The 13,773-nt window shown below is 30.3% G+C and overlaps 2 protein-coding genes across 2 annotated transcripts; both read left to right on the top strand.

Moving 5' to 3' along the window:
* Positions 1-4,123: 4,123 nt before the first annotated feature.
* Positions 4,124-7,418, top strand: LOC108474493 (uncharacterized). Its single transcript, XM_017776433.2, has 5 exons — positions 4,124-4,640; positions 5,720-6,022; positions 6,126-6,344; positions 6,434-6,562; positions 7,034-7,418. Exons 1-5 carry the CDS (start codon positions 4,392-4,394, stop codon positions 7,238-7,240), a joined length of 1,107 nt encoding a protein of 368 aa, XP_017631922.1. The 5' UTR covers positions 4,124-4,391; the 3' UTR covers positions 7,241-7,418.
* Positions 7,419-10,138: 2,720 nt separating this feature from the next.
* Positions 10,139-13,665, top strand: LOC108474555 (5'-methylthioadenosine/S-adenosylhomocysteine nucleosidase-like). Its single transcript, XM_017776520.2, has 8 exons — positions 10,139-10,505; positions 10,611-10,674; positions 11,328-11,419; positions 11,771-11,877; positions 12,005-12,079; positions 12,172-12,246; positions 12,650-12,742; positions 13,146-13,665. The coding sequence occupies exons 1-8, from the start codon at positions 10,412-10,414 to the stop codon at positions 13,341-13,343; spliced, it is 798 nt and encodes a 265-aa protein (XP_017632009.1). The 5' UTR covers positions 10,139-10,411; the 3' UTR covers positions 13,344-13,665.
* The last annotated feature ends 108 nt before the right edge of the window (positions 13,666-13,773 follow it).

Genomic DNA, 13,773 nt, shown 5'->3' with positions numbered 1-13,773 from the left:
TATAATATAATAATATATTATATTATATATTAATACTTAAATATTAAGTTAATATAATATATAATATATATTTTATATAAAAATATCTTAGATTTTTTTTCTTTCAACATTAAACCGACTCATTTAATAATAAGGGCATATTTACCTATTTAGTCCTTTTTATTTTCTTTTATCTATAATTAAACTTTCACACTTATTTCAATCTAATCCTTTTTCCTAATTGCTTCTAATTAAGTCAAATTCACCTAATCAAACTCTAATTAGACACACAACTAACTTCGTAAATATTTGTAATAAATATTTACGAATCCGATTTATCGGAACGGAGTCCCGAGAATGCATTTTTTTCTTTCTTTTCTCTTTTTAACAATTTAACTATATAATCAATAAAATTTTCCTATCAAAATTTTCATGCAGTATTCCTATCGTAATATAGACTATGCCACAATATTAAAATAAATTTTCTTTCTAGATCGGATTTGTGGTCACGAAACCACTATTCCGATTTTTACTGAAAATGGGTCATTACATGGACTTTCTTGATAATGGTTTTAATGAGATAGGATGTTATATATATTATAGATATGTGTACTTTTTTTCCTTCACTAAGAATTTTTTCCCACAAGGTTTTATTTTTAAAGAGGCACAGGGGAGTGTTATAAATATTTTATCATTAAGGGAATGTCCATCAAAATTAAGATAAAATTGATGTACTTTAGAACTCCAAGATTAATTAGAAGTAGAATTTTATTCTCCTATTTATTATTCTTTTATTCTTCTTATTATTTATTTCATAATAAACTCCAATTTTAATATATTTTATTTATCAAATTACAAGATAAAAAAATGGGTTTGTTTTTGTTTTATCAAAAATTTTGTGGATGATGATTAAAATGATGAAAAAGTGTGGGTAAAAGAGTGAGGTTTTTGAGCAAAGCCATGTGAGCATCAAAACCAATTGAAATTGTAACATCAAATAATTATAATCACTTCAAAAGATATTACTTATTTAATTTCACTTGAATCCACAATTTCTAAGAATTTATGATAATATTAATGTCAATTGATAATTATTTAATCAACGATACATATATGATAAAGATATTATTCATTTAATTTTACTTGAATTTGTAATTTCATAAATTTATAATAATATTAATTTCAATTGAACAATTATTTAACAACGATAAATTCAATATTTTAAGATAAAAGTTAAGAGAAAAAAAGTTAATATGAATTTATCGTTGTTAAAATTAACTCAAGCTTGAAATAATTTATACTTAAAATGGTTAAAATTAAAAGATTAAAATCCAAAATTATTCGAGCATGTAATGCACCAAACTGAAAAAACTTAATTTTAACTTTGAATTACATGAATTTAAAACTAATCCGAACCCAAAACAATATAAATCTAAAATGACCCAAATACAACCGAAAACTCAAAACTAATCTAATTGAAATGACATAGAAAATTTAAAACCAACTCGATTCACTCATTGAACAATTTTTTAGTATGATTCAATTGGTTCAATCTTTTCCTTCAAATTGATACTTCAATCAATTCTCAATCCAATCAGTTGATCGATCAAATAATATTATATCGTATTGTATATTATGTTTTATTTTGTTACGTGTTATTGTGTTTGTATCGAGTAATATTTCATTAAAAAATCATATAAACTAATCCAATGTTTTTAATATTATATAGAATTAATTCCATCAATTTTTTTAAATTATGATTTAAATGTTTAAAATATTTTAATTTAGTCATCAAAGCATTAACGTATTGTATTAATTAAGTCATATTGTTAACTTAATTGTTAGTTCGAATGTTAAAATCGATTCAAATGTGACGTTGAGTATATTTAAAACACAAAAATAAATTATAAATATATATTTATTACATGAACAACTTGAATCTAACGTGATAATAATAACAAAAAGATATAACCCTTCTAAATTTCATCGACACTATTTATTTCTTTAACATATTAAATTCAAGCTATTCATACAATAAATAGACAAATATTCACAAAGTCAAATCTTAATTAATATTTAATATTTAAATTGACTAGTAATTGATAAAAAAAATTGATTTTTTTTGCAATATTAATAAATGTTGATATACTATTTGGTACTTATATTTGGTTTCAATGTTCAATTTGGTACTTACGTATTTTTCAGTCCAATTTGGTACTTGAGTTTGGCTTCAATATTCAGTTTGGAATTTCAATTTTTCGTTTCATACAAGTACTTAAATTTAACTTTAATGTTCAATTTGATGCTTAAATTTATTTTTGTCCCAATAAAAAAATTTATAATTTTATTGGATCACGTAATATTGTTTAATTTTGATATCAAATTTAACAGTAAATCTAAATTTAAATAATCAATTTGGGAAAAAATTTATTTTAGAACTTCAATTAAAATATTATTTAAAATATGCAGGATAATTTATACAAAATTGTTGGTGATAAATGTCCTATTTTAAAAAAAAACAGAGGGTAATTTTATACGCTGAATCCGTTTCCATCACATGCAAAGATAAATTTGAATAAATGTCTTACCATCGATGGTCGCCACGTAGCATTGATGGAGACTGGATACAGACTCCAATAAATCAAAAAGCTTAAGCCGACTAGGGTCCGCAAATCCACGTGTCATCATCTTAGGTAGGGGCCGACAAAACTCTAAAAGGAAAAGGTTGGGTCGAGGATTAGACTTTTTTGTGTGGTTTGCTCGCCTGTTTAGATATAAATGTAAGATCTTCTTTCATTTTTTGGAGGCTCCCTAACCGCCCCACGTGTCTTATCTATAAATTTATTAAAAGGATTAAGTAAGAAAAATAAAAAAAAAAATCCAACCGAGCTATTTAGATAATTATTCAAAATCGAAACGAATTTTGTTTTATTTAATATATGATTAATTATAATTTAAAAATAAAATAAATATTTTATATTTAAAATAACAAAAATAACTTAAAAGTTTTTAAAAATATTTTAATATTAAATAATATTTAAAAGTTATAAAATAAATTTTATTGTTTAAAATAAGTCTAAAATTGAAAACCAAAATTAATATTGAAATAAAAATATCACATTTGAATTTTTTTATGTGCTAATTTGAATTGAATTAATTATTTTAATTTATAGTATAATAAAAAGAATTCAATTATTAAATTAGATTTTAATTTTAATAATTTAATTTAAAGCCATGATTTTGTTTGTTGTATCAGGCATTCTTGCTCTTGGATGAATGCCAAATTATTTTTAATTGAAAATAATTATTTTGATAATCATAATACAAGAAACTATGGGTTAAAAGAATTTTCTAACATCACTTTACTATTGATTTTATCAATAATAAAAACAACAAGTGTAGGATGTAGTAGGAAATTATATTTAATATTTTAATTAAATTAATGGTTGAATCGATCATGCTATTAATTTTTTAATCAAATCAACAGCCAGTTTAATAATAATTAATTATTTAAAAACATAAAAATTAAAAAAATTAAAACTTCTTCAATCATTGATTTTCTTATCTTGGTTTCTAAATTTTATTAATTACAAGTGGTTAGTAGTAGAGTTAGAAAATTTGGGGAAGAATTAAATTGTATATTTTTACTATTGTAAAAATATAATTTCAACATTTTAATAGCTTATATTTTTATAATTTTTAAAAGATTAAATTAAAATTTTCACATTTTAAGACCAAAGTATAATTTTATTATTAATAGTTTAAAATTTTATAAATTATAAATAATTTAAATTAAAAATTACTATTTTAAATTATACTACGCTTCACCGTTTGCTTATAAGTTAGTTTAAACTTACATTCAAATTAATATAGCAACTGATTTTAAGTTCAATCAACTTAATTAAGTGGTTCAATTTAATTCAAATAACATTAATTACATTATAATTTTAAAGAAAATTAAATTTAAATGATGGAAAAATAATATTGTTAAAAATAATAATTACTAAATATACAAGATTAATATTTGTGAACGAAAAAAAGAATGATTGTTTTCGTAATTAAAGTAAGCCAAAAAGTTTGATTTTTCATGAAAATGAAACCAAACATGCCCGACCTTTTACGTACTTCGATTAAACCAAAACAAAAAACCACACTTCCCCCCAATCTATATCTATTCTATATATAGATGTATATAACAAGCTAAACCCCAAATATCCAACTCGTGTCCCACTCACCCAAACTTGAACATTCAACTCGGTAACTCACTCACCTCCCCAAAAAACCCCCACTCCCATCATCACCTTTAACTCGTGTTCCACTCACGGGTCTACTCAATCTCTACTTAATACAAAAAACCCTACTCCTTTGGGCTAAATCACAAGACTCACAAGGAAACCAGTTGGGTGAATTTAATGGCGACAAACACATCCTCTTTAAAGAAGAAAAGTGAGCAAGTCCTAGACGGTTCGGATATAATGGAGTTGGTTGAAAACCAAGAGGTGTTCACTAGTTTCGTGGACCATAAGTTCAAAGAGCTTGATAAAGACAGTGATGGTCACCTCTCTGTGAAAGAATTACAACCTGCTGTGGCTGATATTGGTGCTGCTCTCGGTTTGCCTGCTCAAGGCTCTTCACCTGATTCTGACCATATTTACTCTGAGGTTTGTCACTTTTGTCTCTCTTTTAAATTTCCCATTTTCTTTTCTTGGTTTATAGTCTGCTTCTTTTTCTTTTTTCAGCTTTAATGGCTTCGCATGTTCATGCCATAAGGCATAAAGGGTTTGCATATGGACCCCTTCTATATCTGTTAGTCGTTTGCTTTGTCTTTGTGGACCGGTGTTCGTTTCGGTCCGGTCAAAATCTATTGTATTAGCTTGTAATTTTTCAATTTCCAGAGGATTGAACCATAATTTTATGATTCTTTTTTTTTTTTTTGGGGGGGGAGGGAAGAAGTTACGAATTATGTGAGGGGTTGGGATGAAACTAAAAAAATTAAAGGGACAAAATTATGATTTTCCCACTAGAAAAGGTTAAAAAAGATTAATTTTAAATTATTTATATTAGAGAAACACTGAAAATGCAGTTATACCATTCAATAAAGGGATCATTGCCATTTCTAGCTAGCTCGAGAGAACCAATGGTTCAACAGGGTCGGTGTTATGGTCGACTTTCTAGCTTTTTCCCCACTTGGTCTTTTATTTATTTTCCTTTGTGACGAATGGTGTGGAAGCTTTTTGCTGTCGTTTTGAAACTTTGCTGTTCATATAAGTCACTTAAGAAAAGGTCAAGTTGCTCTTATATATGTAATAATTGTATATGTAAATATATTTTTTTGAGGGTCCAATTAAGTTAATTAAATGAACTCTTGTTAGTGGGGACCAAAATGAATATAATTTCTTCAATTTTGGACTTGAATTTGCTTTTTTGCACACCTAACTTGCTAACCATTTGCAGATATAATTATAGTAATGTGCACCAACAGTGGTGCCATATTCCCATGCCTAAGGCTTTGGTCTAGGCAGTGGTGGGTCAGGATTGAATTATAAATTATTCGAGAGGTTAAAATATAATTTCATCATTTTTGAAGGGATTAATAATTTTTTTAAATTTTTGAGGGGTCTAAGTGTAATTTATCAATTTATTTTTGAAGGCTTTGGTCTAGGCGGGGGTGGGCGTCTGATGGTTTCATCAGACCGGTAATGGGGTATAGAAGCTGACATTAGGACATTTTTTTCCCCAGGTATTGAATGAATTCACTCAAGGGAAACAAGAAAAAGTGAGCAAGACCGAGTTTAAAGAGGTTCTTTCGGATATTCTATTAGGTATGGCGGCGGGTTTGAAGCGAGACCCTATCGTGATCCTCCGTATCGACGGTGAAGATCTTTCAGAGTTCATTAACGGTCCGAGTTATGAAGTGGAGATGTTGTCCGTATTTTCGCAGATTGTGTCGGATGATGCTGTACTACCGATGCGTGATTGCATCGTTAAGGCCTTGGAGAAACTTACGGTCGATCAAGGAATGCCACCTTCTTCGGATTCTTGGGTAATCTAACTTCTTTTTCCACATGAATAGTTCAATCTTCAATTTGTAATATATTAGGGAATTTTGTTTTCCCACTTGTTTGTGGCTTGTTTTGGTTGCTTAGGTTACAAGTAACATAATCGAACCGGCTTTGCAATTGTGGGATGGCAACAACCAAGAGAAACCTGTTTCCCAAGAAACCTTCTTGGAAGAATTCAAGAAAGTTGCGGAACGTGTGGCTCAAAATCTCAAGGAACAACCTGTAATCGTCGCCCATAGTGAGAACACTTTCGATGGGAGCGGCATTAAAAGACTACTATCCAACAAGTTCGAACTAGACAAGGTAATATATGTTAAGACGTATGAAAGAAACGCAATCCTCTCGTGTTGCTACCGTTTCTAATCGATCCTTTCGCCTTTTCGCGATCGCAGTTGCTTAATACGGCTTTAGAGAATGTCCCGAAAGATCGTAACGGTAAAGTATCAAAGGAGTACTTGCGCGTCGTGCTAGACGTAGTGGCACCATCTGCCAGTTTACCTCCAATAGGTGCAGTTGAACAGGTAATGCAAATGAAAGTAAAAATACCGTAGAGACCCTTGTACTAGGTGTAATATTGTGTTTTGTCTCCTTTACTCAAAAAAATGGGTAAATTAGTTCTTATACATTAGATCAAATTACAAGCTGATCCTTTTTACTAATTTTTTTTTACCTATTTTTACTGTTAAAAACTAGCATGATTGACAGAATAATCGAACAGTGACATGTGACATGCCACGTGTATGTCATGCTGATGTACAAGGATCATTTTTTAACAGTAAAAGTATATAAAAATTTTAACAGAAGGATCAATTTACTTTTTGATCTAACGTATATGAACTAATTTATTTATTTTTTAAGTTTGATAGCGGAAAATATAATCAGACTCGACCTCCAAAATACTTTTATATGCAAATGACATATATTACACGTACAATCTTCTACACAATGGACGTAGCTGTAAACTTAACTAAAAGTTATCGTAATCTCTCCAGATCGACAAGGTCGTTGCCGATGCTTTAGACATGATAAATGCGGACGACGGGAAAGCGGTTAAAGAAGATGAGTTCAAGAAACTATTGACGGAGATCTTAGGGAGTGTCATGCTGCAGTTAGAAGGCAACCCGATTTCGATTTCTTCGAATTCTGTCGTTCACGAGCCTCTCGCATCGTCCTCATCGTTACTGAAACCATCATCCTAGTTGCATATCGCTAATATGAAGGGTGACAAAAGAAAAAAGGGACAATAAATTTTGGTTAATTTTAAGTTAAAAAACTCTTAGTAGCTTTTAAGTTGAATTATGTGCAGTTTCACTGGTTTGTATCGTGCTAATAAAAATATATTACCATAATACATGCAAATACAGTACCAAAATACAATATTTTCACTGGCTTTTTTAGTACCAAAGTGAAAAAAAGAAACCCAGAAAATTGTGTGATAGACATATGAAAATCTTTTTGAGCTGTTTATGATTATCAGATTTTATATATAAAAAAAACCCAGTTTTATTTTAATGTTTTTGGAATCCAACTAATCAATTCATTGGCTATTGATTTGATCTGTTTGATCTATTTCAATTAAATAAATTGATAAAAATATAAAACTTAGTTAATCAATTTAACTATTGGTTCAATTGATGATGTATTAGTTAGTTTTTAATTCGATCTAGTTTTGTAAACACCAACTTTTTTGGACATATGTTATAAAAGCATAGCACCACCACTAATTTTAGAGCTAAATCGGTGGTTAAACCGGTTAAGTCATTGGTTCATCAATCTAATCGATTTGATTAAAAAATATTAAAAATAAAAAAAAATTGGTTCAACTGTCGACTCAACCGAATTTTTAGTCGATTTGTATCAGTTTCTAATTCAATCAATTTAATATTATTTTTTAGACTCGTATCCTGATCAATTCACGATCTAACCGATTCAATTCAAACATCATTAAACACAACATGCATGGATAAACCAATTAGGTGCTTAGGCCTTAGGGTCTAAAATACTGATAACCTAAGTTACAGAGCCCAAAGTGCAAGGGTTGAGTCAAGATCAATATATTAAAAATGGGATTGGTGGTCGAATCAGCTAAATTGTCTCTTCCTAATTGGATAATCTAACAATAATTAAATAAACAATTAAAAAATTATAAATCAATTCATCACTAATTTTTTTCTCTTCAAATGCTACATGATGAATACTCTGTAATGACTTCGACTCGACTAATTTAGTTATGATTTTATCTTATTTTTTATATAAAAAAAAACTTCTTTTAATTTTCGGTTTTTACCGATTTTGAATATTTTACTCATAGACTGATTTAATCTATTTATCCGAACCGAAATATCAACTGGACAATAGCACAAAGGAACAAACAGATGCAAAAAGTTACCACAAATATGACCACATGTGGAAATATTGGGGGGTCCTCTTGGGTTTTCTGGATTTAAGTAAAGAAACAAAGAGATTGATTGCTTTGCAATGTGGTCCATGTCTCGCTTCCCCTTTCACGCGTGAAATACATAAAATTATTGCCTTCTTTGTTCTTTCTTATTTCTACATAATTTGGATGGACCATTTTCTGTTTTCTCTCTAAATATTGTTTATTTTCTTAAATTTAAAAAAAACGGCTTAAAAGACTAAATAAAAAAATCGACATATGTAGTTAATTTAACCTTATTAATTATTGGGTTTAAATTTTATAAATATTAAACAATGTTAAAAGAGATTTGTTTAAATTTAGATTATTCAATTTTGAATTTAATAAGAATTTAATATGATTTTGGAATATCAAAATTTCGGGTCAAAAGGCAAAAAGGTGAGCCTTTTAGGTTAATGTTTGTAAGTGAAGTTGTTTGTTAATGATACTACATACCTTTACCAACTTTCACTTTCAAACATTCATTATTTGGTTTTTTTTTAATATTTTATGTTAATGTTAATATAAATATTTACAAAAAGCCAATCAAATAAGTCAAAAGTTTAAACTTGGGCTCAAGGCAAAATTCGTAATGTATTTAATTGGTTTAATTATGATTTTAGTCCCTTTACCTAAAAATATCGTCGTCAAAGTGACAACTTGAAATTATTTTTTTAAATGGTAAGAAAAGAAATTTAGAACAAGATTAAAATATCAGAAGATTCTTTTGCACCGAATAGTATTGTTTGCTGCTTATCTTTTTCCACGATGTGTCTCACAAACAGTGGAGGCTTCTTGAGAATAATTAATCGACCAACATCATTACCAACCTTTTTTTTGTAATATAGTCAATAATCATGTTGCTCTCTCGCAATATGCATCGAAATCTCGCTTGCCAATCATTTTTGCACTAGATGTGAATCATCCTAACTTCTGTAATACTGTTAGCAGTTTTTTTATATGTAAAATTATTATTTATTGAATATAAAGAATTAATTTTTCATTTCCTCCTAATAATGTGACCAAGTAATATTTAAAAGCTACTACTCTTTTATTTAGATCAAATTTTAACTTTCAACATAGTAAAGAGATTAGTTTTGAAAAGCGATGATTCTCTCAGATTCTAGCACGGTTATGTCTACCAGTTCTTGATATTGGTCAATAAGACTTTAGCTTCAATGACAATATTAAGATGAGTCACACTGTATGAAAATGTGAGAGTATAAGTGTTCATAGATGAGTTATGTCATATTTGGATCAGACTTAAGTATGATATTAACATGCTTTATATTTGCTTATGTCCGGCACAACTCAAAATATGGTACTAAAATTTTTGCCCAAATTTGGTCATATTTTTTTTGAATTTTTAAAATGATATTATTTTAATTTAATATTTTATATTTTTTCATGTATTAAAATTTTATAAATAATTTTAATATTTACATTATAATATTATATGTTATTATAGATTTAACTTTTATATGTTATAAATTATATAATGTATAGAAATAACTTAATATATTATATTTATAAACATAGAAAATAGGTCAGACTGAATTTAGTTCGAGCTTTGAATGTTCAATTTTAAGCCCAATTCATAATTTAAATGAGACTATTTTTTTTCTCAATTAAATTAATTTAATCTATTTTCTCGATTTTAACCGAAAATTACTACCCGTATATAATGAGAAAACATAAACACGCACATGCAGGCGTGACCATCAGATCAAGAGCCTCTCTCATGGACCCTTATTCGACCAATGGTTGAAAATCTTTAAATGGTAACATCGTCCTTTTGCCCACCATTATCAAATTTCCAGATTTTCCAGGAAAAAGAAATCAAAACCCCAAGGTGAAGAAGGTAAAAACCAGCAGCGGCAAAGGCAATAAAAGGTGAAGCCAAAGAGAGAGAGATATATACATAATAAAGAAGATTCTTCAAAAGAACACAGCTATGGCTCCTCATGGAGAAGGATCAGATGCTTCAGTGGAAGCCATGGTTGCTCAAGTCGAAAAACACCCAATTTCATCAATCCTTATCATCATTGGTAATAAACCCAGTTTTCTTTTTCTACCTTTATTTTTCAATCTTTGTTATTTCTATTGATTTTTATGGTGATGTTTATTGGGGTTTTCTTCTTTTATTGATATAGCTATGCAAACAGAAGCTTTGCCGGTGGTGAACAAGTTCCAGTTGATTGAAAACCCTCATTCTTCGTGAGTTCCCCTTTTTTTCTCCCTTTTCTATTATTTTTTGGAATGTTTCAATGATTTTGATATTGGGTTAATCTTTAAATCATCAATATTTCAATGGATAGTGAGTTATTGCAGGATCTTTATAGTTTTATGAACAAAAATGTTCTCTTGCTATGTTTTTTGAAATGGAATACGTGCTAAAACTATTTATTTTATGCTTGTTAGATATGTATATTTGGTGTTTGGTTTTATGCTATATGTTCTTTTTTCCCCTGAGAACCTCCCCTCGGGTGTCAGTAATCAAAAGTTCTAAGTTGAGTTAAGTTGGACCCCTAAACAGGGGGCAAGCTTGTCGAGCTTCTTACCACTTTGTCCAACCGATGTTGTTGCGTGTTACTAGTTTTTACTAATCGAAAAGAGCAAACTATCAATGTCTAATGGAATGGACTTAATTATCAGATGATTATTTCATGTCTAGTTATTTGATACGATGCTTACTTTTATCAATAACCCCCCCCCTTCCAACCCCTTAAATTGGAGGAAAATATGAGCTCGAGCCCATGTTCTCCTAATTACAGTTACAGTTGAGCTAAGGCTCAATCAATTTTCCTGTCTAGGTTTGGCTATTATTCAACATTGCTTATGTGTTTTTGTTTTGTTAATGAATGTTGCAGGTTTCCAAAAGGGGTCCCTTGGATCCATTATCATGGTGCATACAAGGACATCATAATCAATCTAGTGTGGCCGGGAAAAGATTTAACCTTTGGTAAGTACTTTTTCACGCAAAAGTTCATCTTTTTTCCAGAGTGTTGATAATCTTGCTTTCAAAGTGATATAGCAATTTTTAGTTAGCTGTAAGTTATACAGTATGGTTCTTGTCTAAACTTAAGAGCTTTCTGATTAAATCCTCTACCAAAAACATGGAAAAAAGAAAAAATGTAATTAAACGTTGCATCAGGTAAAAGAGAACTTCTGTTTAGATAGTATTTGTATTCGAACATTTTGAGCATATGTTATTTGAAAATGCTTAACTTATTTGTGAGTACTTGAGTCTGTTGTGCAAGTTTCTTCCGTTCACTGTCCCAATTTGTTGAATTGTTTGGTTAATTCTTTGCAGGGGTTGATAGTGTTGGCACAATTTCTGCCTCTCTTGTGACCTATGCATCTATCCAAGCATTGCAGCCAGACCTAATCATAAATGCAGGCACTGCCGGCGGCTTTAAGGTTATTCCAAGCACCAAAATTTCCTCATTTTTTCAAATTAAGGAAGAAAGGTTGTAATAGCAATGATCCTTAGCTACATTTCTATTAGGTATACATTGCTTCTAAAGAATCTCTTCGATTTTTCCAGGAAAAGGGAGCTGCGATCGGTGATGTTTTTCTCGTATCTCATGTTGCATTCCATGATAGAAGAATACCAATCCCGGTGAGTAATACGGACCCTTAATCTTCAATTCATTTACTTCTCATTCCATGATAGAAGGATACCAATCCCAGCTGTTGTTGTTTCTTATATAGGTTTTTGATCTATACGGTGTTGGTTTGCGGCAGACCTACTCAACACCAAATCTCTTGAAAGCTCTTAATTTGAAGGTAACTATTTTGTTTGTATTCCTCTTCGTCCGGCAACGAAGCTGGTTTGTTGGCCGTGTCTTGAACTCTTCTATTTTGTGCTTATACTGAACTTCTAAAATCTGTTTTCATTTCCTTGTTCTAAGTGTCTTTCCCTCGGAATTGCTTATCAGTTAGTTAAGACCATTGTTTATCATTCCCATATAACTTGTATGCCATTTGTGCATTGAAATGCTTGCACCTGCATCGACTTCATACAAAGATAGCTATTCGATTTACTTCTTGATAAGTAATATGCATGTTGTTCATGGTTATTGTTTGATCTGCTCCCTCGGGTCTACCACATGTACTTTCTTTAGTTATTACTCTTTGTCAAGGGACACTCCAAAGGTAATTTTCCGTTATACTTGGCTTTATGTTTCAGACCGGAAAGTTATCCACAGGCGATTCTTTGGATATGTCCCCTCATGATGAAGCATCAATCGCCGCAAACAATGCTACGGTTAAAGACATGGAGGTAATCACCAAAACACCCCCCATGTCATGAAGAAAAATTGCGAAATAGATCATATTATCCTTGCAAACCATGCATGCTACTTTGAAAGACTTTTTTTTTATGCAATTCCTACTATTACTCATAACACCCCCAAAAAAAAAAAACTGTTAAATTGGAGAATGATATGAGCTTGAACTCATGACCTTCTATTCAAGGGCGAAGTTCGAGGGGGCAGGCACGGGCCTTGGCCCCCCTCAAATGGAAAAACTATCTTATAGTCCCGTAATAAATGGTAGAATTCAAAGTTACTATGTGATAAAATTGCACTTTGCCCCCCCCCTAAAAAGTGAAAACAATTCTATTTAATCCTTGCAATATTTGACACATTAAGCCCTTAAATTTTTCCTCTTGTTTTTTGTTTCAGGGAGCAGCTGTAGCCTATGTGGCAGAGCTTTTGAAAGTCCCTGCAATATTTGTTAAAGCAGTGACCGATATAGTAGATGGTGAGAAACCAACTGCAGAGGAATTCCTGCAGAATTTGGCTGCGGTGACTGCGACTCTAGAAGAAGTCGTCACTCAAGTCATCGATTTTATCAGCGGAAAGTGCTTGCCTGAACTTTGATTTTGTCCCTACTTATCACCGTTTTCATTCTGAAAAATATATGGACAATAAAAAACTTGTAATTCTTACATCCATGAGATGCAAACATTAGAGATGAGTGTTTCTCTTAGAGATCAAAACAGCAACAAACAATCCCATAGTTTTTGAGTAGTCGAGTGTTTGAATAAAGACAGTGTTAACGTTACATTGTGGGCTTCATTGCACACTGGCTTTTGCCCTATATTGAATTTTGCTTACAAGCAATTTTATGCATACAAGTCCATGTTTGTTGTTATTGTGTCCTCTTATGAATGCAATTGTAACTTTCCTTTCGCATGGTAAATGCCAGTTCTTGAGTGCTGTAAGAAATTGATCTCGTGTGAGATTTGATAGGTTAAAAAGTAGATAATATTTTTTAGTATGCATTATTGAATTACAACATTTGATATCA

The sequence above is a fragment of the Gossypium arboreum genome, chromosome 3 (genome assembly GCF_025698485.1).
Source record: "Gossypium arboreum isolate Shixiya-1 chromosome 3, ASM2569848v2, whole genome shotgun sequence".
In the NCBI taxonomy this organism is placed as follows: Eukaryota; Viridiplantae; Streptophyta; class Magnoliopsida; order Malvales; family Malvaceae; genus Gossypium; species Gossypium arboreum.
This window is presented reverse-complemented; position numbering and strand designations above follow the sequence as displayed.